General features: G+C 48.1%; 2 protein-coding genes across 6 annotated transcripts in view; both read left to right on the forward strand.

Moving 5' to 3' along the window:
• Positions 1 to 14,209, forward strand: part of LOC139348390 (unconventional myosin-XVIIIb-like) — a 34,833-nt gene extending 20,624 nt beyond the window's left edge. Inside the window, exons 29-44 of one of the 3 annotated variants that reach the window (XM_070988428.1) lie at positions 169 to 323; positions 1,074 to 1,197; positions 2,866 to 3,066; positions 3,146 to 3,256; positions 5,484 to 5,588; positions 6,057 to 6,218; positions 6,417 to 6,530; positions 6,635 to 6,751; positions 6,827 to 6,910; positions 7,062 to 7,199; positions 7,293 to 7,478; positions 10,313 to 10,446; positions 10,535 to 10,576; positions 12,212 to 12,379; positions 12,551 to 13,497; positions 14,106 to 14,209. In XM_070988428.1, the coding sequence (XP_070844529.1) occupies positions 169 to 323; positions 1,074 to 1,197; positions 2,866 to 3,066; positions 3,146 to 3,256; positions 5,484 to 5,588; positions 6,057 to 6,218; positions 6,417 to 6,530; positions 6,635 to 6,751; positions 6,827 to 6,910; positions 7,062 to 7,199; positions 7,293 to 7,478; positions 10,313 to 10,446; positions 10,535 to 10,576; positions 12,212 to 12,379; positions 12,551 to 13,487 (2,778 nt within the window). In that variant the 3' untranslated portion in view covers positions 13,488 to 13,497; positions 14,106 to 14,209. The remainder of the gene's footprint in view (positions 1 to 168; positions 324 to 1,073; positions 1,198 to 2,865; positions 3,067 to 3,145; positions 3,257 to 5,483; positions 5,589 to 6,056; positions 6,219 to 6,416; positions 6,531 to 6,634; positions 6,752 to 6,826; positions 6,911 to 7,061; positions 7,200 to 7,292; positions 7,479 to 10,312; positions 10,447 to 10,534; positions 10,577 to 12,211; positions 12,380 to 12,550; positions 13,498 to 14,105) is intronic. The other 2 variants (XM_070988429.1, XM_070988430.1) reach the window with 2 other exon arrangements.
• Positions 14,210 to 24,728: 10,519 nt separating this feature from the next.
• Positions 24,729 to 25,255, forward strand: part of LOC139348534 (seizure 6-like protein) — a 43,342-nt gene continuing 42,815 nt past the window's right edge. The window contains exon 1 of one of the 3 annotated variants that reach the window (XM_070988733.1): positions 24,729 to 25,079. In XM_070988733.1, coding sequence (XP_070844834.1) covers positions 24,983 to 25,079 — 97 coding nt within the window. In that variant the 5' untranslated portion in view covers positions 24,729 to 24,982. The remainder of the gene's footprint in view (positions 25,080 to 25,255) is intronic. The other 2 variants (XM_070988735.1, XM_070988734.1) reach the window with 2 other exon arrangements.

Consider the following 25,255-nt stretch of genomic DNA (forward strand, 5'->3'; position numbering starts at 1 on the left):
GTGTGTGTGTGTGTGTGTGTGTGTGTGTGTGTGTGTGTGTGTGTGTGTGTGTGTGTGTGTGTGTGTGTGTGTGTGTGTGTGTGTGTGTGCGTGCGTGCGTGCGTGCGTGCGTGCGTGCGTGCGTGCGTGCGTGCGTGCGTGCGTGCGTGCGTGCGTGCGTGCGAGTAGGTGGCGACTCTGCAGGCCCAGCTGGAGCAGTCCAGGCGGAGCGCGACAGAGCTGAAACGACACTGCCGCCGCGTGACCTCTGACCTCCAGGACGCCCGGGTCCTCACAGACAGCCTGCAGAGCCGCATGCACGAGCTGGAGCGCAAACAGAGGAGGTGTGTGTGTGTGTGTGTTTTTGAGAGAGTGTGTGTGAGTTATTGACCTTTGACGAAGGAAACGAGCCCACACAGTAAAATCGTCCTCTTGGATCCCCTCAGAGTACTGGGCAGAGTACTGTGAGTCTGTACTCAAGTGAAAGTATAATTACTGCATTTCTTGAAAAGGTTCCTGCAGTCGTTGGTTTGACTTCAGTTTCTGTTTGTGGAGTTCAGATCGTGTCTCAGGCTGAAGGTCGTCCTGGTTTGAGTCTGTGATGGATGAACGGTTCATTTAGGACGTAATATTTACTTTATTTTTTAGTTTGTTTTGAATGGCTGATTTTATTTGTATTTAAATACATGCATGGATTTGCATTTGATTTCTGAATTCATCCATCGTGTTAGACACATTGTTTTTTAATGTAGTGGCTGTCATCAAAGTGTACTTAAAGCACTAAAAGTAAAACTATCATTATGTAAAACAGCTTGTTTAAGAATAATAGATTTTTTTATGATTAAGGTGCAGCCTGTTTTAATTACTTTATTGTTTAGTCTGGATTTCCCCGCAGGGATCAACAAAGTTTTAATCTGTAATTAAACATCAGAACTTATTTGTTTGTAATATTAATCTGAATCTGCAGTACGAAGAATGTTTTCCTCTCAGATGATGTGCAGTGGATGTGTGACGAAGCAGAAGATGGAAATACACAAGTAAAGTACTAATACCTCACCGTTTGTGTGTGTGTGTGCGTGCGTGCGTGCGCGCAGGTTCGACAGCGAGCTGACTCGAGCTCTGGAGGAGGCCGACGCTGAGAGAGAGCTGAAGGATAAAACCTTACAGGAAAACGCGACTCTAGGCACTGAAATATACACCCTGCGCCGCAGCCTCCAGGTGTGTTTGTGTTCACCTGTGTGTGTGTACACGTGTGTACTTTATACTGCATGTTACTGCAAAAGCAATGACTCAGCTTCTGATGTCACAGATTGTCAGTTTGTTTTGATGAGTCATGACTGAAGGAAGCTTCACACTGTGGAGTCCTGCAGCTCATTACTGTTAACGTTCAAGTATTCAGATCCTTCAGTTCAGGTACTAGTATCACACTGTGAAAATATTCCATCGCAGTAAAAGTACTCGTGTGTGAGTAAAGTGTCCCTGTCAGTGTGTTTCTCTCTGCTGTCTGTGGATTCATGTTCCTGCTGCGTTCATGTGTTCATTCATGTGTTCATTCATGTGTTCCTGATGTTCCAGCTGGAGCTCATTGAACTCCTTTATCTCCTGTTGCTGCTTTAATCTTCATCAATGCTTCAGATTCTAGAAGATCATCACAGGTTTGCAGCGCGGCGTCCTGTGAGAACCACGTATCTCCAAACAGTGTGACGAGCTCAGAGAAACAGGCTGTTTTCAGCTTTGTGACGAAGCTCTTTCAGCTGATCCAAGAGGCTTTTTTAAGAGTTTACTGAGCTGAAGAAGAGGAGAATCAGTACTTAAGCACAGTACTTAAAGTAAAAGTACTAGTCTCCACTGGTTAGAGCGTGTTTGAGTGTGATCTCAGCTCTCTTTGCCTTTCGTTGGAGGAAACATTAAAGTCAGCAGTTTTACACAAACGCTGATGATGAAATCGCGACCATCATTCGTCACGTTAACCTGAAAAAGAACAAATAATCTAATGTGGAAATTACAGCTGTCACATCTGATTCATGACGCTGAAATGCTGCAAACTGCAGTCAGAGACGCACGTCTGACGTGACGGACGGTGAACGTTGGCGGTCACTGAAAGCTTTGTGATGAAGTGAAACAGACTGAAACCTTTCAGCAGACGTCTCTGCGGGAGACAGTCATCCAGCTTCTCGTCTCTGAGCCTTAAAACGAGACGTAAAAGACCTGCAGTGATAAAACTGAATGCATCGTCGTGTCAGATTCAGGCCTGATGATAAACATAAAGATGAAACGAATCAAAGCACGAACAGAGAAAAACTGAAATCTAAGAATAATTACTTCACATGCCGCTGAGCAGTTTAATGCATCAGTACATAAAAATATTGATTATATTTTGCATTAATAACTGGAGTCTGTAAAGTAAATTCAAGTGAAATAAAAAAAGCTAAATACTGATATTTACCTCCAAAATGTAGGAGCCTATAGATCATAATGAAGTATAGTACAAGTACTTCCAACCTGTACCTAAATACCACACTTGGGTAAATGTCCTTACAGTCAAGCTCTGGATTTTTCTGTGAAGCTGATTTAATTGTACTAGCTGCTCATTAGAGGTCAGATGTGGTTCGTATGATTCGACTTTCAGGTTTCAGTGAAGACAAACTGTTCCCGTCTTCTCTCTCAGAAACTCTGAGTTTGTCTTTGTCTTCACGTCTCTGCTCAGACGTGTTTCGTCTCCCGCCTGGTCAAACCTGCCAAAGTATCCTGGAGCAGGATTAAGCTGTTTAACCTGGACCGGCTCCAGCAGCGCGGCGCGAACCAGAGGACAAACATGGCACCTCTGAGCCGACGGCTGAGCGAAGCGTTTTGATACGGTGTTTGTGTTTGTGTGGGTGTGTGCAGGAGAGCCAGGCGGAGGTGGACCGTCTGCAGAGGCAGAAGGAGGAGCTGTGCGCTCAGATCCGTGACCTCAGCCTGCCGGTCGATCTCGCCTCCGACTCGCTGCCCGACCTCAAGAAGCAGCTTCGTCTCCTGGAGAGTCAGGCCGGCGAGAGAGCGCAGGAAATCAGCACGCTGGCTGCCAAAATCCAGCAGCAGCAGCAGGTGCGTTCAGCAGACACATGGAAGACGGAGTTCAGCGGCCGCCGTCCACCTCACCTCCTCTCTTTCTCTCTCCTCTTAGATCCACATGCGCTTTGAGATGGAGATGGAGAGGATGAAGCAGATCCACCAGAAAGAGCTGGAGGATAAAGAAGAGGAGCTGGAGGACGTGCACAAGTCCTCTCAGAGACGGGTAGGTCAGCACACCTGAAGGCCGTGCTGAGGTCACCGCAGTCCTGATCCAAGGTCTGCATCAGACCGTCATCACGGCGCGAGCTTCACGTCAGCTGAGGGGAAGGAACGAGTACATGTACTCAGCTGAAGTGCAGTGTGGAGGTACTCCTAGTCCACATTAAGTATACTTCAACATGATGCTGCTTCATACGTCATGTCCACAACTTTTAGAGGTTAAAGGTTCAGTCAGCAGGTCTCAGGTTCAGACAGGACTCGGATCGTTCAGGCCTTTAAACGAGCTGTAAAGTCCGTTTTTGGAAGCGACAGGTGAACCGGGAAGGCCTGGACGGTGTGACGATGCTCCTGTCAGAGCTCAGAATCAGCTAAGCAGTGACCTGATCTTGGTTAGATGTCTCAGTTGGACAAAGGTCAAAGGTCTTTAGTCAGCTGAGCTTTGACAGTCAGAGGTTCACCTGGATCGCAGACCTCCTTTAAACGTTATTACAAAAAGCAGCCAGACCAGTTTAATCATGCAGCCGAGCGCCGTGCAGCAGCTCCGACTCTCAGGTTCAAACCTCCAAGGACGCCAGACTGAACTCGTCGAACTCTGTTGAAAGAAATCCTCAGAAAATCATGAAAACTCAGTCTGAGCTTCTCGTTGTGTAAGAGAACAGCATGGAGTCGTGTGTGTGTGCAGATGGCCTTTTTTCAGCGTCCTTCCTCTGCTGAAAGGAGCCAAACAATTCTTTTCACTCAATGATCCACTTTTTTTTTGTTTCATGATGTTATGCAACCAGGCAACAGTTACATCAACATAAACTCGACTTGGGTGCAGGTTTCCTCGTCATGGCACAGTCGGATCAGTGACTGAGCTCACGCTGTTTGCATCCAGGTACTGACCTCGGCTCCTCCACGCCGCAGCCTCAGAGCCCACAGGTGGATGCAGGGGTGGAGGCTGCTTATGAAATGCTCTGTGAAGCCGTCAGCGCGGCTCGAGCAGCAGCCGCAGTGGAAGTGCTTACAGAGTTTTCAGGGCTGCAGAGACGTCCTTAAACTCCGACAGCAAAGAAGAAAACGGAGGAAACTTTTAATCAACCTGCTGCGTCCTTTACTCTCCAGCTCAGTGTTGGTCTGACAGCAGAACGTCCTCACTGAGAAACCAGAAACAAAGACGGTCCTCCAGAATAACTTTCAGAAACTTTTAATGTGTGTGTCTGCAGCGGAGACATTTCTGAAATATCTGATAAGACAGAAGACGCAGCTCGATGCCACTGGAGCAGAAACGCCAACGCTGTTTTCAGTCAATCAGCTCCTGCTGAAGCGCGTCCACGGTCACTGCTGTTCAGTAAAAACTCACAAAAATACATTGTCAACAACAAGTCAGTGACGTAACGACCGCTCGCACAGCCAGCACGAAACATGCTCGCAGATTAGCTCAGCGGTGTGGAGCTAGCTTAGCTAAACGTGCAGGTCACATGACCGCGTCAAGGCGTTAATCCCTCGAGAGTTCAGGTCGTTTCATTCATGAGGCTGTAAGGACAGCAGCCGGAGACGCATGGAGCTGGTAACCACCCCACTCCATCCCACCCCCACCCAAACCACTGCTGCATGCACTGCACTGCACCACACTGCACACTGACAGGGATGGAAGAAGTACTCGGATACTTTATGTATAAGTAGTAGTACTGCAGTGTAAAAATACTCTTAAAAACTATCAAAAGCATAAGAATATATCTGAAGTACTTATGATGCAGAATAATGTATATTATATCACTGGATTACGATAACTGACGTTCATCACGGTGACGCTGCAGCAGCTGAAGGTGGAGCTCTTTTTTAAATTTTTTATACATTTATTTGTTGATTTTGTTAAGTTATTCTGAATCTGCAAACTTTTAATTAACAGTATTAGTCTATGAAATGTTGCGGAGCTGAAGTATAAAGTGACAGAAATACTCAGTACAAGTACTTCAGTCCACTAGTTGAGTGAAATGTACTCGGTCCTTTCCTCCTCGATGAAGACGTGAAGTTTGTTCCCTCTGGCAACAAACTCTGGTTGATTTATTCAGCAGCAGATCTGTTACTCGGCTCTGTTTACGTCTTTATGCTCCTCCACAGATGATGATGATGTTTTTATGCTTATCGTTGTGCATCCTGCTGCAGGGAAATTTCCCGTCAAAGGCAATAAAAGCTCACTGAGAGCGGCCGTTCATCATACTTTGTTTCTCTCCTGCGTGGATGTGTAGCTGAGGCAGTTGGAGATGCAGTTGGAGCAGGAGTACGAGGAGAAACAGATGGTGATTCATGAGAAACATGACTTGGAGGGACTCATAGCAACTCTGTGTGACCAGGTACACACACACACACACACACACACACACACACACACACACACACACACACACACACTCACACACTCACACTCTGAATGCTCATGCAGCATCAGTCTCCTGTGTGTCACATCCTCTCCATCGTTATGTCTGATGCTTCGTGATGTTTGCTCCTGCAGCAGCTGAGCGAGCGTCCAGCCGCCGCTCTCTCGTCGTACATCATTATTATCGTGGGTTAATGTTCTCCAGCTAATGAATGTGTCATCGCTTCATTAGAGGCTCCACAAAACAAGCATATGCAGCGAGAAGGCGGCAGCTAATCTCGCACTCTGTCTCTGTCACTGTGAGGTTGTAATTGGACTCTGATGAGTGGCCAGGACCTGGTCTGGAGCCAAGTCTTTCCAAAGGTTTAGAGTGAGGACGATGAGTTTGTTCTGCAGATGTGATGGTTAAGGGAGGGGCTGATCTATGAGGCGTCCCGTCTCGCAGGTGGGGCACAGAGACTTCGATGTGGAGAAGAAGCTGAGGAGGGACCTGAAGAGGACTCACGCCCTGCTGGCCGACGCCCAGCTGCTTCTGTCCACTGTGGACAACCCGGGGCAGAACCTGTCCAACGGCAGCCGGGAGCAGATAGAGCACCTGCACTGCCAGGTACGCTCACCTGTGCATTCACCTGAGCCTCCACGCTGTCACCTGCTGCTCGGTTTGAGACGCATTCATGCCCTCTGTGTGTGTGTGTGTGTGTGTGTGTGTGTGTGTGTGTGTGTGTGTGTGTGTGTGTGTGTGTGTGTGTGTGTGTGTGTGTGTGTGTGTGTCTGTGTGTGTCTGTGTGTCTGTGCGGCCCATCAGCTGGAGGAGAGCGAGGCGAGGCGGCTGGAGGCTGAGAGCACTCAGGCGACTCTCTCTCAGGAGCTGGAGAACACTCAGATTGAGCTGGAAAACATCTGCAGACTGAAGAGTGTGGTGAGTGTTTGAGTGGCGCATGCCGGCGTCACGTCAGAGGACACACTGGAGTGAATGAGCGGACACACAATATCCAGCTCACCTGTCTGTCTTCTAACCTCCAGGTGGACGAGCAGTTTGCTCTGCTGCAGCATGAGAAGGTGGACCTGCTGAAGAGGCTGGAGGAGGACCAGGAGGACCTCAATGAGCTGATGAAGAAGCACAAAGCGCTCATCGCTCAGGTGCCGTTTGGACTCACAGCGTCTCTTTGAGCTCTTTCAGTCCTGAAATTAAATGTGTCTCTTTGTCCGGTTCAGTCCTCCAGTGATATTTCTCAGATCAGAGAGCTTCAAGCTGAACTGGAGGAGGTGAACAAGCAGAGACGCTCCCTCCAGGAAGAGGTAAGCTGTGTTAGCCAATCAGAACGCAGGGTTTATGAGCCACATGTTCTGGATCATTTAACGTCAGTGCAGCTTCAGATGGAGCTCTTTCACTTTCACTGGTGCTTTATTTTGGCTCTTCGATGTTTTCCTCCTCCTCCTCCTCGTGCAGCTCCAGCAGTGTGCGTCCAGGGTGCAGTTCCTGGAGTCGTCCACTGTGGGGCGTAGCATCGTCAGTAAACAGGAGGCACGCGTGTGTGACCTGGAAAATAAACTGGAGTTTCAGAAAGGGCAAGTGAAGAGGTTTGAGGTGCGGCCACGTCGTCACTGCAGCTTTGAACAGCTCAGGTTTGTTTCCCTGCAGGTCTTTGTTTGAGCTTTGTCCCACCTGTGTGACGCGCAGGTGCTGGTGCTGCGTTTAAGGGACAGCGTGGTCCGTCTGGGAGAGGAGCTGGAGCAGAGCGCCGAGGCCGAAGCCCGGGAGAGAGAGAACGCCCGCTACTACCAGCAGCGTCTGCAGGACGTGAGGCTGGAGATGGAGGAGCTGACGCAGAGGGAGCAGGACAGCAGCCGGAGACGCATGGAGCTGGTAACCCCCCCACTCCGTCCCACCCCACCCAAACCACTGCTGCATGCACTGCACAACAGTCCTGCTGGCCGTGTTGCCACATGACCACATTCCTTCATTACTGTCAGCGGTGTCCACACACACAAATCCACACATGCCGTCCAACATCAGCTGACAGACGCAGGTCTGACCGCTCGGCGTCCAGCTTCGTTCAGATAGTCCAGAGGGTTTTTATGGTTTTACGTAGCTTTAGAAGAAACATTTTTCTGTAAAACAAAAAGTCAACAAAGCCGACGAACTGCCGTTAACTCGAGGTTCATCTGCAGCTCAGAACTGAGAAACTAAAGGAGCTCACATGACGACCTGAAGACTCAGCAGCCCCGAAACACGGCCGAGGGGTGTGTTCCAAATATGTACGTTACCAAACCGTGAAGTCACTCATTAGACACGGTAAGACCAGCAAACCGGCATGGGAGGGGGAGGGGGAGGGGGAGGGAGGGGGAGAGGGAGCCAAATCCAGGAGAGCACAGCTTTGTTCTGAGGGGTCCACCAGTGATGTCCTCCACCTGTGGGTGTGGGTGCAGCCAGAGACCGTGACACCTGGAATCACTTCATATTAGCAGCAGCAGCAGTAAGTAAAAGGAGACAAAGCAGCAGCAGATGAAAACCTTTCTGTTCCACTGCAGAGACACATGCGAACTGTTTGTGGAGAAACGACCAGACGACCAGAGGCGTTCCTCGTCTGTGTTTGGCCACCTGCAGACAGGTGAGCGCTGCTCTACCTGGGCATCACTGAGGCAGCTAAATATAAACCCCAGCAGGGTGTTACTCACATTTGAGCTGTGAGGCAGCACTTTAAACGAGGCCGGTGCTTTAAATGCTACTTCCGGGCTGTGATTGGGCGCCCCCCCCCCTCCAGAACAGTGGCTTCTGCTCTGCTCCCATTAACAAAAACAACAGCTGCTGTATTATCTGAACATTAGAAAACATCTCTTTCATTACTGCACAAGTTTGATCACTGCAGCACTGACAGCGGGAGGGAGGGCTCCTGCACACACACACGCACACACGCGCACACACACACACACACGCACACACACGCACACACGCGCACACACGCACACACGCACACACGCTGTGATAATTACATCTCCATGAGTGATGGCGTTTCAAAGCTTGTTTTAATAATCAGATTTCACCAAATGGGATGTTTTCAGGATTTGGTTACAAAGCTGCTTCAGCTGCTCGACCTTGAGCAGACGAGCTGACACACACCTGTCAATCAATCGTTTCCTCTAATCAATCTGAGGTGTTTGGAAATATAGCAGTACTTTCAGTTCAGGTGTTGGTTATAGTTTGTATAAATGACACAGTTCAATGTCTGCGTCACGGTCTTGTTATTTTATTATCATTTTCCTGTTTTGAGCTTTCTTGTTGTTGTTGGTGAGGATGCTGTAGCTCTGCAGGCTGCAGGAGTGCACGACGAGGAGGAGGAGGTTGCCTAGCTACGAATAAAAACAGAAGTATGATGAAGACACAATCAATCAAACGCATTGATCTGATTATCGGCTCAGACTGGGGCTCGATCACGGCAGGTTTCTGTGTGACCTCTGAGCCGAGAAAACAAGAAAAAGCTCCAGTAATTATTCAGTTATTAGCACAAAGAAAGCCGTGCACACACACGAACGCACACACACACACACACACACACACACACACACACATACACACACATACGCATAAACAAGGATGCCCTTTAACAACCTACCAACCAACTATGGAAACACACACAGATGCAGCCCTCATGAATAGACATATTCATACACACAACAACACACACACATGCTCCTACACTCCTCTCCTCCTCTTCCTCCTCCTCCTCCTCTCCTCCTCTTCTTCCTCCTCCTCCTCCTCCTCCTCCTCTGTTCTTAACGTCATCTCTCCCTCATCCTGCTTTCTCTCTCTGACTGTGATTAATCCTCATTGTCTCTTCAAGGTTATGGGCGCACACACACACACACACACACACACACACACACACACACACACACACACACACACACACACACACTCTCTCTCATACATGGTTATGTGTCTCTATGACAACCACTGCACCCACACCCGTCTCCTCAAAGCCAACAAAGCCAATAACTTTGAAAGCCTAGAAGCTTTGTGTGTGTGTGTGTGTGTGTGTGTGTGTGTGTGTGTGTGTGTGTGTGTGTGTGTGTGTGTGTGTGTGTGTGTGTGTGTGTGTGTGTGTGTGTGTGTGTGTGTGTGTGTGTGTGTGTGTGTGTGTGTGTGTACTTATATTCCTCACGTTGTGGGGACATAAACCTGTTTATAGTCTCATTGGTCCCCCTGTGGGGACTCGTCTCCATAATGTTTGTTAAATTTCAGGATGAAGACTTGGATGAAGGTTAGAGTTCGTTAAGTGGAGGTTATGTTTGTGGTTAGTGTAAGTCTCCAGGGTGTGTGTGCGTGTGTGCAGGTATGTGTGACAGGATGCTGCAGAGACAGAACAAAAACAGACGAGATGAATTAATAAATCACTCTCTCAGTGTCGGCGTGTGTGTGTGTGTGCATGCGTGTGTGTGAGATCGTTTTCTTTCTGGACGAGCCGGGCAGGCTGGTACGAGCATCAGCGCTGCAGGCTTGTAGGTCGTAGGACTGTGTGAGAGGACATGCCAGTGGACATTCACTGTTTGACTGATGAGGTAATCTGGGCCACAGTGAAGGTAATTGCTGTGGCAGATTGGGTTTCGGGGTGTTAACGGGCTGCAGGGGGACGGCGCCGCACGGCCGGCCCGCTGAAGGTGGGCTGCTCTACGAACCTTCAACCTGGTGTGTGTTTGCAGGAAATGCAGGTGGAGGAGCTCAGCGCCGTCAGGCAGGCGTTACAGGCCGACCTGGAGACGTCCATCCGCCGCATCGTGGATCTGCAGGCCGCCCTGGAGGAAGTGGAGTCGAGCGATGAGAGCGACACAGAAAGGTAACGACATCACAAGAAACCTCACCTGTGATGAAATGATGAGTCTGTTTGTGTGAACTCACCTGTCACCGCTCTGCCCTTCACTCAGCGTTCAGACCGCTGTGGAGTCCCTGACTCGAAAGAGAGACCTGTAAGAGCCTCACCTGTGTATGTGTGTGTGTGTGTGTGTGTGTGTGTGTGTGTGTGTGAGTGTGTGTGTGTGTGTGTGAGAGAGAGTGCGAGCGTGCGTGCGTGCGTGTGTGTGTGTGTGTATGTATGTGTGTGAGAGAGTGAGAGTGCGTGTGTGTGACCTGAACGTTGCATCAGGCCTTGAAGTTTCAGCATTTGACTTGTTGCTTCATGTTTACTTCAACACGAGTCTGTTAAAGGACAACTGTTAGTTTTGGCCGTCATTTCTGTCTCTGATCAGTCTGAGAAGTCAGACAGGTGAGCAGACAGGTGAGCAGACAGGTGAGCCAGCAGTCAGACAGGTGAGCCAGCAGTCAGACCATCACACAGGTGAGCCGGCAGTCAGACTGTCAGACAGGTGGAGGACGGTTTATTCACTCGATGTTTGGACCTTTATTTTTCGACATCTCGTGGCGTTCAGGTGTCGTATCTGTCTTTATGTGAATATACATTTTTTTTAAATTAAATCACAATTTGTATTTTTTTTTAAATTAGTTGAAATGTGACCGGGGACACACCTGGTGAGCAGGTACCTCAGGTAGCGGTCGACTGTCTGTTAGAAAGTGACTTTCAGCAGCGAGGGAAAAATAAAAAGTGAACAAACTGTAAAACAGTTTTTTAAAACAGAATTCAGAGCTTGTGACTGACGGTTTGGAGCAGACTGCTTCGTGCTCAGCGCTCAGCGTCACTGAAATGTGCTGTGACCCTGACGATCGTGAGCCGTGTTGCCTTCAGCAAACCGACTGCTGCTGTTCTTTGTTTGTCTCTGGAGAATAAATGCACACAAATGCAGCGTGTGTGTGTGTGTGTGTGTGTGTGTGTGTGTGTGTGTGTGTGTGTGTGTGTGTGTGTGTGTGTGTGTGTGTGTGTGTGTGTGTGTGTGTGTGTGTGTGTGTGTGTGTGTGTGTGTGTGTGTGTATTCACAGACGCCTGATTGGTTTAATAAGCTCAGCATCGATGCTGGAACTGATCCAAATCAGTGCGTTCTTACTTCTCAGTGACGCCGTTGAGTTCATGGATCTTAATGATAAACGTGGTTTTATTGTTGATGAAGGAGTGACGGCCAAAACGACTAAAGTAAGACCAGAGAAGGAGAATTATCCTTTAAGGCGACTCGAGTGAGAACGTGCACGGCTACTAACGGACCATGAGCCACCGCTGCACCACATGACCCCATGATAACGTCCAATCAGAAGACCACACAGAGGACATTCCACCGACAGCAAGCTAACCCGCGGCGTGTCGCTAACTACACACAAACTGCTGCTTCATGCTAATACGACACATAAAGAGTGACTCCTCAAACTTGGCCGAGCAGCTGCTGTGTGTTACAGCACACGCATGTTTTCCAGTCGGCTTCGTTAAGGTTGTTCACGGCTGAGAAGTGAATTTATTTTAGATTCTGCTTCTCTTCCGTCTACATGCATAAAACTCTTCTAACTTGCATTTGTTTGGTGGAAACTTACGCACGGGGATGAAAACGGACGATTCAAGCTCTTTGAATCCCGCTGCTCGTCATGCCTCCGCTGATGTGACGGCGTGCTGACGTCTCCGTTCTGTCGTTAACGTGGTGATACCGTGTGTCTTCGTCCTGCAGTGACTCGGTGTCCAGCGCCGGCTCCGTCGGCACAGAGGATGTCGGAGAGGGGATTCATCATTGGTTGGGGGTGCCGCGAGGGGGGTCCCGGGGCGGTGGCTCTCCCTATGGCAGCAGCCAAGGGGGGCGGCAGTCTGTCGCTGACACCATGAGCACATACAGCTTCCGGTAAGTCTGATAACTGAGACGATAGAAAACAAGTGAAATCAGCCATTTGTCCTCAGTTTGAAACACTTCATAGACTGAACGATTTGATTGATTTATCCAGAAAATAAGCAGCAGATTGATCGATAGTGAAAACAATCGTGTGACGGATGAACCGTCTCTGTCTCCGTCCAGGTCTTGCGTGGAGGATGAGAGCTCTGAGGCCGGCGGTCCCAGAGGTCTCGGCCGCGCTCCGTCCTCCTCGGCCCTCTCTGAGCTGCTGGACGGACTCCGGAAACGCAGAGCTGGCGGCGATGCGGGAGATGGAGCCGGCAGCGCCGTCTCCCTCCCCGTTTATCAGACCACCGCAGCTTCCACTCTCAGACGCAGAGCCTCCGCCCTCTCTCTGGGCCCCGAGGACCTCCAGGAGCCGCGGCCCGGCCCCAGCATCCTCAAGCCGTCCTCTCCGCTGCTGCCTCGCGCTGCCAGCGCTCGCTCCATCGGCGACGCTCAGACGTCTGCCGCCGCCTCTCCAGCGGGAGCCAGACTCTCCCGCTTCAGCTCCAGTGACTCCCTCTCTGCGCTTCCCTCGCTGCCACGCCTCTCGTCCTTGGCGTCCTCCCTCGCCGCTCGCCATCACCCTCCCTCCCTGTCCATCCCAGAAGAGGGCCCGGAGCACCCCCTCCGCTCCGTGACGACTCCCATCCAGCGCTCCCCTCAGCCTCTGAGGAGGTGCATGCTGGATAATCTTGTTGCAGAGGAAGGAGGTGAAGCTCCTCTGGGTTCAGAACCCATGGTCTTCCAAAACCGCCGCCTGACCGGAGACACCGACGCAGCCTCTGACATCCTGCCCGCCATCCGCAGAGCTCAGTCCACCAGCAGCCTGGCCGGCTCGGTCAGAGGAGGCCGCAGGGCGCTGAGCGTCCACTTCGGAGAGCTGCCTCCTTCCACCCGCAGCAGGAAGAGCTCGGACACGGAGTCCTCCAGCTCAGGATCAGGAGCAAGTTCCCAGGGCGGGGGGCCGAGGCGCAGGTTTGAGAGGCCGCAGGGGGAGAGACTGGAGGCGGAGGGCAGCGAGGGGGGAGACGTGGCCTCCGTCATGAAGAGGTACCTGAAAAAGGAGATCGACTGAACCAGGTGAGGTGAGTTCTCAGAGACGCTCGTGTCTTTCATTTAGTTTCTCACGTCAGATTGTTTCTACATCAGAGGCTCGTTCCCCAAAAGCTTCTGAGACGATCCTAAAATCCATCGTTTAAACCTCCCGCTGTCCTGAAGTCTGAAACTTCCTCTCAGTGACGTGTATCAGCCCAGTTAGCTGTTTTTTGTAGTTTTGAATGAAATACCTCAAAAATAAATGATAACTTTTCATCCTTTATGAGCAAATACCTGCAAAACTGAAGACATTCCCATCAGCCTCTGCTGCACTTTGTTCAGTGCTAATTAGCATGTTAGCTCTCTGCTCTGGGAAGCGTTCATAGAAATGCTCTCAGAAAAAGAAAAACCCTCTTTAGCTCGTTTGCTTTCTGAGGGTTGTAACGCAGCGACGTCCGTCCCTCAGAGTGAAGACTCGTCCTCCCTGCAGACAGCAGGTGTAGCAGGGTTCAGAAATATCTGTGTGGTATTTTTTGTCTCGTCTGATTGGTGGGTGTGATGCTGAGGTGTTTGATGGAAACAGGCCTGGACGTGAGTCTGCGGCTGCGTCCCTCCGTCCTCTTCTGACCTTCGGCCTCTTTGTGTGTCCTCATCACAGACAGACTGAGGACAGTCCAGGCTCAGTGAAACTCTTCAGAAGGAAACCAGGATGTTCTTTTGACTCACCTGAAACCACCTGAAAATACAGTTTTCAACCCACAAGCATTGAAGCAGCTGTATGTTCAGATCATCACCGTTTGTATATGAATAAAAAATGAGATGAACTTCGTGGCCTCCTGGATTTATTCTCTTATTTCTCTCATTACTTTAATCACCAGGTAACGTGTTTTTCACCTGTTACAGGTTTTTATACTACCAAAGGTAGTTCCTTTATTTTGGTACCTGGTACATTTTGCTGCTAATATTTCAGTGCTTTTATTTGAGTGAAGTATTAGTACTACACTGCCAACCGCAGAGAGCTACCGTACTTAGAGGTACTGCATCAACATGTTTCACTGCTGTCTGTACTTTATTCCTCCGCTGCACAACATTTCTGATAAAAGTCCTGTTCTTTGTACCCCATTGAATTTATTTTACAGCTTTCAGATTCTGCAGTTGAAATAAATGATAATTAAAAAATGAAGTGATTTGTTGAAGACCGACCAGCATGTCCATCCATCCTGCTTTTAATTTGGACACTCAAAGTACTTTTACTGTGCTTCTGCAGCAGTACAGTTTTGAATACAGGACTTTGTAGAGTATTTTTACCTTGTGGTAAACTACTGGTACTTTAAGCTTTTATCTGAAATATATATTTATGCTCTTTACACATATTATCAGTCAGCTGACGCAGCATCACTGCAGTTTATTCACGCAGGTATTCACACCTGCAGGCCGTCCAGTGTGTCGCTGATGGATTTGAGGGTAAAATACTTTAATCAAGGACACGTAGAGGTCGTCACTTTCCTCAGTTTGGATCCACTTTCAGAATCAGGCCAAACGGCTGCTCAGCTTACAGAAGCTTCAAACATCCTCTAATCAATGATTTGAATGTTGTGAAGCACGGGAAGCATGAGGCGAGAAGGCGGCCTCGGGCGCAGGGTCGTTCAGACCTGACGGGGCATCTGCGCTTCATAAAGAAAGCTTTTTACGTCTGCAGGAGCGTCTGGTCTCCGGATATGTCTTCGACGTTCTTCGTCCCATCTGCTGCTCTGTGAGAGCCGAGCCAGAGTTCAGCCAGAGGTCACATTTACTGCGAGTAGGTCCAGATCAAACATCTGCAGTACAGCCGAAGCCAAGTAATACTGAAGTAGTTCTACTTCCTGCTGGACTCTAAGGTTCTGTAATTCTACACGTTCTGCAGCATCGTCTGTCTGAACTCAGTGCTTCTCTTCTAAAAACGGCGACAAGCGAAGCGACAAATGCAGAAAAGTGTTTGGAAAAGTTTTCACGAAATGAAAAACTGAACTAAAGAGAAACAAAAGCGACCTTTTCTAGAAAGGAGACAGTCACCGCACAGATACTGCGTTCATGTTTCTGAAGGAACGTGTCGTTGTTGGAAAGCACCAGGCCGGTTCTCTAACTGAAGGCGAGACTTGTTCCTGGTCTCTTTCACTGCGCCGCCATCTTTCCGATCGTTCCCAATACTGCAGGAAATCTGTTCTGTCACCTGTTTTTAAATTCCCTTCACATTAAACTTCTGCTTAATGAGATCTTAAGGTGACATTACTGATAAGAGTCATGGCGACCAGGATAATTAGTTTATGGGAATATCTCCGGCTGATGGATTATAGGCTTAATATCATGGATGGATTTACACTATCTGAAGATGTGGTGAGATTCACTCTGACTGTTGAACTCTGTCTATGCAGCACCCACAGAGCAGCTTAAGCTCCGTGCGTGTGATTGTTTAATCAATGCAATCTTTATCATAGCACAATAAAACAAGCCTGCAGGACCTGGAAGTTACGATTGATTCGCTCATTCAGAAATCAATGCAGCTTTCACAAAGATGGAGTGAAGAGCTGTGTCATTCTGCTCATCTCCTCTCGGTCCTTCTGACACGAGAGACGTCGTAGAAAGAAATAATCCCAAAAGTCTGCAGCGTGTCCGTCCCCTGCAGCCGCTGTTCCGCTGATTGGTTCCTCCTCGATGGCTGAAGCTAACCACCATTTTTAAGGTGCAGCTCGTGTTGAAGTCACAGCATCACAGCTGACCCAGCTTTGTTCCCGCAAAGCACAAATGAAGTTTATCATGACAATTAGAATAATTCTTTGTTCTCTTTAAAGCAGTGTGTCTTCGTTTTAAGACAAACAGACAAAAGCAGCTTCTCATTTCTAACCAGCAGCCATTGATTTTTCTGGCTTAAATGACAGCTGACACTGGCTAACTAGCTAATTAAGCTAACATTAACGTCGTCTTCTTAAACTGTGTTGAAAAGAGGAATCTTTCTTTTGTGTTCATTTGATGGATTTTATTGTCCTGTGGATTAGCCGAGCAGCAAACGTTCAGCGCTGCGCTGATGAATGTTGACATTTACGTTACGGCTGTTTGCTAGGTTAGCTACTCGCTAAGGTGCTGTGAAACGCCTAAAGATGTGAATCATTGTAAAATAAGACAGAGTACGTTATTTATGTTTATCTGTCTCATGTGAAACCGTTAACGCTGATTTAACAAGTGTTAGTCATGTTGCTCGTAGCTGTTACTTTAAATCTATCATCATAGATTTAAAACAGTAGCTAACGTTACACCACTTCCACCGTTAGCCAAGCTGGTTCTTCCTGACCGCAGACAGTTAACAAGACATTTTAATGTTTTTCAGTCATTTTCCTGCATTTTCCACAACCTTAGATACTCATTAGAAGCTGCTCGTGATCTGAGCAACCGTAAACGATGTAAAACATCTGCATTTTGAGTGTTACAGTGCTTCCTGTGCAGAAATTCACCTCCTGCCCTCCATCTGCAGCTCACGGCACCACAAAGCAGCGACGTGACGTCAGCTGCAAACAACCTCTTGATTCCTTACACTTTTGTTCAGATATTTTTGGCTTTAGAAAGCCTGAAAAAGACATTAAACTCTTTTGATCCCTCATACTGTAACTCCACCTCGACAGTTCAGCAGACTCAGGTGACGTTAGCGTGCTGGATTAGCGGATGGTTTAGTGAATTATTAATCTGTCTCTCACACATTCACACTGTTTGTCTTTGCTGTCGCAGTTCTACCTCCTGATGGCCTTCATGAAACCTTATTTTAGCCTCAGATAATCTCCTCCTAAACAGCTGTTATATTAAACATTTTCCCTCCAAATGCCGGAGAGGAATTTTGGATTATCCCACTTTAACTTGTGCTCTGGACTCTACTCGCTGTTAAAGTGTGTCGGAACAAACTCGTGGCCCACTTCAGCACCTCAGTGCCATGAAGTGTGTCATACATTAGTGTTCGCTGATTGGCTCGATGCTCGAGTCTCGACCTAATTATCGTAAGTGGCGCCGTTGAGTCGCAGATCTCTGGAGGATCTAATTTGAATATGTGACTTTGACGAGACGTCTGCGGTCCAGAACGTCGCTCAGGGATTCAAGGATTGATCCGAAGTGCGTCTTTGATTCAAGCTCAGGTGAAGTTAGTCAGGATCATCGTTCACAGGAGGAATTTCAGACCTTTGACTGTTCAACACTGAACATGTGCTGAACTCTCTCTGCAGGAACATTTCTTCTGGGCCAGCTTCTCGTCTTTCTGCTGAGCCGAAACGGCCGACATAATTAATCTGTAGCTTCCTGTCACCTTTTAAAACTTCTCAGAATATGACTCGTCACAGCAGCTCTTAGTTAAAGGTTATTTTCCTGCTCCTTTGACCTCACATGTCTTTGGTGGAGCTGATGTGAAACGAGCCAGAGGGACATTATTATAGCTAAAGTTAATTATTTTTAAGTCTCCAGTTGTGACATTATGAACCCATTATGTCTTTATTTGGCCTCTTACAGGACTGCTCCACCAGTTTAGTACCACACCTCCAAAAAGTCGAGTTAATAGAGACAGATTTTAAAAATGATGCTAAATCGAAGCAGCAGAGGCCGAGATGTGCGAGATACACTTGATCCTGCACTACCCACAATGCAACAGCACTGTTGTAGTGTATTCTTGTGTATAAAAGCCTTGTTTCTTTTATTTTGTGTGCTAAGTGTTAGCTTAGCTTCTCACTGTAGAAGTGTAACGCAGTTTATTGTTGCTCAGTTTTAAAGGAATACTTTGATATTTTAGGAAATACACTTTGTGGTGGAGAGTCAGAGGAGTGGACTGAATCGAGTCTCATGTCTACATTAAATATAAGGCAACGTCTGCCTTAGCTTAGCTTAGCTTAGCTTAGCTTAGCACACATACTGCAGAAAAGCGGAAACAGCCATTTGTGTGTGAGAACACTTACAGAGAATTTCACTCCAGTTTTGCTCTTAATGCTGCACAGAAACCTGACAAAGAACTAAAAATACACATTTACCCATACTTTGTACTAGAACATACATACAAATAGGTGACAGAGTTGTATATAAACATATATTAAAAGCAGCAATGACCAGAAACGTACGACGTCTGCCCGTCGTGTTTCTGTAAATGTGTGATGTAACAGTATCTGCACATACATGAAGCATATAGCATATGTGCACAGGTTGATGAGCAGGATTCATATTTGACATACTGGTGATGCGTTGTCTTCATTTCGAGCCGATACGCCGTACGTGAGCGTGATCTGTATTCCTCTCATGATCGGTGTGTGGATATGAGCGAACAGTCAGCTCTCATTAGGAGCTGGAGAACAGCTGCACATTAGGTATGCCACATCAGTAGGAGACCTTCCTGTGTGATTACATCTCTGCTGCCACACACTCTCGCTGCTTCATCCACACCGAGCAGACATTATGTATATTGAGCCTGATTGTCTTCGCTTGTAATTGCTGTGTGATTTACAGTAATAGTCCTGCGTCACAGAGCTGCTGTTTCACTTTCTGATGCCTGCGATTGAACGCGCCGTCGACGGGTAACGACTTCAAATAAATCCTGGTTATGTTCCCGAGTCCTGTTAATGAAACTGACGAGAGAAGGCAAATAAAATTAAAAGCAAGCAATTAATAATTGATTATCTGCTATATGCGAGCCAATGCAGTGTGTAGATCAGGGAGCTTCTGTTTGTCTGAGGCAAACAAATATTGGCCGAGGCTCTTCTGCTGCGTGTTATCAGACTGCTGCAGGCCGGCCGAGTCAAACGTGGCTTGTTAGGGAATCTTAACAATAGAGCAGCTATAGAGGACCTCCACTTTAGCAAATCTTCAGCACCTCAGGGCGTCTCATCGCACACTGCAGCAGCCACAGTGTGTGTGTGGGACGGTGGGTTTTGTATATGAGCAAAATCAATGCATTGTGTTTTTGTCCTGGAGGTGCTATAGGAGGGCCGGCTGCTTGGTTTTATGTCTGCCTCCAAAGTCCCAGACAAGCCGTGATGGAAGCGGAGCTCAGCGTGTAAATGGTTCTGCTCAATGACCTAAAATATTGTCCCCGGAGCGTCTGTGGACACGGCATTGTGTGGAAGACACTGTGGACTAAGTAAGTGGTGCGTAAGCCAGCGCGCTCAATAGAAGGAAGTGGGTGACGGATGTTGTTTGTCTTTCATTGTCTGTTTTTGTTCAGTGTGATCTCATGGGATGGCATATAAATAGCACGCCGCTTTTAAAGGTCCAGTGTGCAGAATGAAAGGGAAAATAATATATTCAGAATTTCATCACCTGAAAATAAGAGTCGTTGTATGTTTGTGACCTGCAGAGGTCCTCCACCATGTTTCTACGGTAGCCCAGAACGGACAAACCAAACACTGACTTTGGGATGAGGTGAGAGATGTTCAGTTAGTTGTGATCTGCGATCTCACCACTAGATGGCACTAAATCCTGCACGCTGGACCTTTAAGGACATTTTGCGCTTCTTCACTTTTTGAATATTTGAGTTTTGGATGGAGGAACGTGTCAGCCAGAGCAACGATGGAGCTCTATGGAGCAGAGGAAGAAGATCCATCAGGCTGTGACACACACACAACTCTGGTTCGCAGTAACGCCCTAACTAATGATTATTGATCAGTTATTGACCGAGCTCCTCTGTGGACTGTGAACACAAAAACAAACGGATCTAAACCCTGGTACCAACGTACAGTGAGACAAATGGCTGCCATGCATGCTGAGACATCTCCAGGGTCCAAACCCTCAGAGTGAGACGTCCAGGCTGAAACTGTCCGTCCACTGCGACCGTACGGACATTCAAATGGACATAAGCTCACAGGGACACAGATCAGCGTGAGCCGCTCAGCTGCAGCTGAGTCCATTTGCTTTCTGATATAATCAGTAATCTGACCCCGAATCTCAACAAATTTACAACAGGAGTCAGACGCAGATGTGTTTGCACCTCTGTGGCAAAGAGGAGGACGATGAATCCGGCTTTGGACACACACACACACACACACACACACACACACACACACACACACAGGCTCATTAGCCAGAGACACTCATTGTTTCAGTCACAGTAAACCTCCAGACTGCGGTTTGGGTGAAACGTTAAAAAAGCCGACTCGTCCTCAATATGACAAACCAGCTGAGTCATGCTTCAGTTGCTATGAGTGAAAATGTGTCGTCAGTGAACATTTTGCACATTGAGACGTTTCTTAACAGCGTTCTCTTGTTATGTTTATAAAAAATAATCCGGCCAGCATTAATGTTCCTATCCAAACACATTAATGGCTGCAGATCAGTCGACTATGAACATGACTTCAGAGACGCGGTTGCGTGCAAACATAATGGAGCTTTTAGTCTTTTCTTTTAAACTGATGGTTGTTTCCCTTTTGTTGAACGCTGCCTGCAAATCTTCATTTATGCACCCTTTTATTCACCACTCGCCTGTTGGTGCTGGTGTTATAATTCCCTCAATGCTTTTTCTTGTTTGTTCATTCTCTTCTGCGTCTAAAGTTCAGAATCAGCACACCTTGTTGACCTCTGACCTTCTGCCGTGCAGCGTGAAAGACGGACGTGGACGCGTGCAGCGGGCTCACCCTCCACTCACATGTATCTGAGAAGAAAACACACCACAGCAGCGTGAGAACCAGAAGCGATGGCAGGAGCGTCGAGAGATAAAAGAGATGAGATTGGGGGTAAGATGGAGGAGGGGGAGGGATTAGACAGCGGGAGAGCGAGCAGGGATGAGGATGGATGACACCGTGAGCGAGCTGGGGGGAGGTGGAGGAGGAGGGAGGAGGCTGATCTTTCACAGAAATAATGATATCTCTTCTCCTTCAGAGGCCGTCGTCTAATCGTTTTATTCTGTGGTTATCAGAGATGGAGGAGACGGCACTCCGCCACGCTGGCAGGACGCCACACGGCTAACACAGCGCTGCCTGTCTCTGCACAGACGAGCACAAATCACAGTGTCTTCATGTGGACAATGGTCCTGTTTAGAGTCTCGGGATAATGAACATGGCGGAGAAATAACCGGGTGCAGATGATCCGCTGGTACAGTCTGCAGCAGACGCTCAGAGCAGGACTCTGCTTTGTTAACAGCAGTCAGACGCCGCCGCCGGCTGACGGGAGCGATGGTCAAAACTACAAAAATAAGACCCAACTTGTATTAAACTGGAATAATCCTTTAACTGCAAATCCCAGATTATGTTCTCAATTTCTACAATATGTGTGCGTGTGATGTACAGAGGGGTTACAGTTAGAGGAAGACTGCGTCATGCTGTGAAAGGTAAACGTTGAATGTCTACGCTAACATGTGCACTGTCGTCCTTCCTAGTGTGATTCTACTGTAAGTGAAGAGATGAAAAAGTCCTTGAGTTGTGCAGAAATGCTCGTACTGATCAGCTGAAGCAACGTGAGCTCTCAGCAGTTTGTGTTTTCGAGGCCGGTGTGGACGACAGGAAGACGACCGTCCCTCTTTCAGCGTATGAATGGACATGAGAGCGTTGTTTAAGACAGACAGACCTCTGCGGTCATTGTGAGGATCTTTGAATACGGATCTGATCTTCAGGTTACTGCACAGCACAGTTTGATATTTATGACCTGGAGGCGTCTTTAAAAGCAACAGAATCTGGCACCTGAAGAGCTAATAAAGAATCAAAGCAGCTAAATGTTTCACAGTAACAACGACTCGAATGAAAATGTGAAAACTGTATCTGTGAATCTGTAGAGAATCATCAGCGTTGAGGAGCGTCACAGCTTCACTCTCTGAGCTCTCATGGCCTCGTTTCAGAGAAGACGTCGTTAAAAGCCTCTGAGCAGCAGACAGACGGTCAGAGACGAGCTGGTGGACATTTCCCTCCAGAGCTGCTGGAGACCAACTGGTTTCTGCTGCCCACACATGCAAAAAGAAACTTACTGCGGGTTTAAGGTTTTATTTCGGTTAAAAACGACTGGATGTACGTGTTCAGCGCAGAACCCTGAAAGGAAATGAAGATGATATCTGTAAATAGGACGAAGAGATAAACTCAAGTTCTGGCCGAACTACTACTTATTTTTATCACTTTGCCTTTCAGGGCTTCCGTAGTTCTGCCTGTGTTGAAAAATTCAGGCGCGGTCGATTCAGTGGTGTTTCTGCAGTAAGTTGTGATGAAGCAGCCATTAAACTCCACAGGCGTCCGCTTGCTCGTGTTCAGCCTGATGCTGTCGCGTCCGCCACTCGCCGCCTCCTCCATGTTTTCATCAGCCTGGACGGGAAACAAACGCTGATTGTTTTCTTTGTCCTGCTCTTTGACTCCTCTCCGTCTTCTACGCTCCTCCTCTTCTTCTTCTTCCCTCCGTCAGCTCGGCTCTGGATGTGTCAGCAGCTCAGAGTTACAAGTGAAACATCATGCAGAAAAGAGCGAGACAGCTGTTGTAGCTCTGCGCCTAATGAGGTGTGTGTGTTCCTTCCTGTCTACGAGAAGCCAGCCATGAAACCACAGACAGGCAGGGGGACAGACAGAGGGACAGACAGACAGACGTCCTCTGGTTCCCTGTCTGTCTGAAGAGCTTTTTAATAAATTGATATCACTGAATCATTGATAACCTTTTGTCATGCATTATAGACAGGCTGGGAGAGAGAGCGGCCGCGAGGAGCCGAGGGTAGAGTTTGAAGCCTGTTATACAAATATATTATTTTTTAGACCGATCTGCTGCGACAGATAAAAGCAAAGTGCGGCCCGAGCGGCTCAGATTTGCACCCGAGACTGGTGATGATGTGAAAGAGGTCAGAGACAAAGCGGGGACCCTCGGCTCTGCTGGAGGGTTTTTACCGCTCGGCTCGTTGTTTTCTTTTGATTCACTCTCTCGGCTCTCATTAGCCGCGTGTCCGTCGACGTGTTTTTATGCATCCTGAAGCGTCACGTTAGCAAAGGAGGACGGAAAGATTCGAAAAAACAGCTTCAATTTCACAAAAGAAGTTTTTCTGCTGCTTTTCTGGTTTTTGCATTTTTGTTGAAACTTTCCGCTTCAGTCTTCAGTCTGCTGCTGTGACGCGCCGTGGGTGAGGTCTGCTCAGGTGAAGGCATAAAACCATTTTGTTCGCGTTAGAAAAAAGATGTTTTGTCTTAAAATACCTGAAAACTAAAGTTTTTGTTTTACGCTCTGTTTTTGAGCTTTGCTGGCGCAGATTGGTGGATTTCGTTACCTTTGGACAGAGCCAGGCCAGTCTTTATGCTAAGCTAAGCTAACGGCTCTTAGGAATGAAAATAAGCATATTTCCTAAAACTTTTACTTTAAACTCAACTGTGAAATTCAACTAAGTACATTTATTCAAGTACTGTGCTTAAGTACACATTTGAGGTACTTGAGTCTTTTTTTCTCTACTTCTCCTCCAGAACATCTCAGAGGGAAACTTGTAGTTTGTCATAATAATGCTAATAATACTATATCTTTTATATGTATTGTCTTGCTCTTATCTGGACCATTGAGTCTGTAATAAAGTTTATTATTATTATTAATACTAATGGCATCATATAGAATTTTTACTGCATTGAGTACTTCCATACGTATATTTTCCTGATTAAACTTAGTAACATTTTTAATGCATGTTTAGCACTGAGAGTATTTTCACACAGTGGTATCATAGACCTCTTCCTCCTCCGCTGTCTGGTGCTGCTTCTGCTCCTGCTGGCGGGGGCGTAGGACTGGGAGGACGGGGGGCCGAGTCATGGGAGGACGCCTGCACAGGGTCCAGAATTGTGTGCTACGCCCCTGGCTGCTGGTAGGACCCTCTAATGATATGATAATGAAGTGAATATGGATGTGGTTTCAGAATAAAGAGCAGCATCAGCCTGCAGTGCGCTCAGTGACTCTAAAGCTTCGGACTGCAGTAGATCGCCACAGTGAAATACAGCTACTCAAACAGATTACCAGCCCGAGATGAGATGACTCGTAAGTCAATCCTCCACCACCACCACCACCACCACCACCCCTGCAAACACACATCCCCTCATCCATCCAGTAAATCTGGACTGCATGGGTCACTGTTGTTCTGCCTCTCTCTCTCCATCTTATGTAAGTGTGTCCTGATCTTACTGCAGCCCACAGTCACCCTGACACACATCCACTCTGTGAGCGAAAGTTTCATTATCATTAAGGTCAGCTGGGTGTGAGGGTGGAGGCGGTGGGCGGGTGAGGAGGGGGCGAGGGGGCACACACACTGAGAGAGAGAGAGAGAGAGAGAGAGAGAGAGAGAGAGAGAGAGAGAGAGGGAGGGAGGGAGGGAGGACAGGAGAGTCCGCGGAGGAGAAAAGGAGGACAGATCGGAGGCAGAAAGCAGGAGGCGCTCCTCGCAGTCAGGAGGATGCTGCGCTGACATGCGGAGCGTCGCCACTCTCTGATTCGGATCCGGCTGCACCTGCCCGACTGACCGCAGATCAGCCCGCCGACAGACCCAAGAGCCCGGCTTCTGTCCTGCACCCTCCGCTGCGCTCACACACCCTCTCCTCCGGACCGGCTCCTGTCGCCATGCCGCCGGCCGCCTGCTCGGTCGGGTACCGACTCCGCATCGCCCTCCCGGCGGTGCTGTGGATCGGGCTGCTGTGGAGCGGCGTCTCCGCCGGAGGTACGATCTGTTTCTTTGCTTTCGGTCTAAAATAAGCCGCTGCATGTTTTTCACTCCAACCCCCCCGTCCTCTGCTTTTGGCTCCTGTCCAAGCTGAATGACAGCAGCTTGAGTTCAGCTGCAAAAACAACTCGTCTTTGTGGGCATCGCTGTCATGTTTGGAGACATCTCCTCCC

The sequence above is a fragment of the Chaetodon trifascialis genome, chromosome 20 (genome assembly GCF_039877785.1).
Source record: "Chaetodon trifascialis isolate fChaTrf1 chromosome 20, fChaTrf1.hap1, whole genome shotgun sequence".
Taxonomy (NCBI): Eukaryota; Metazoa; Chordata; class Actinopteri; order Chaetodontiformes; family Chaetodontidae; genus Chaetodon; species Chaetodon trifascialis.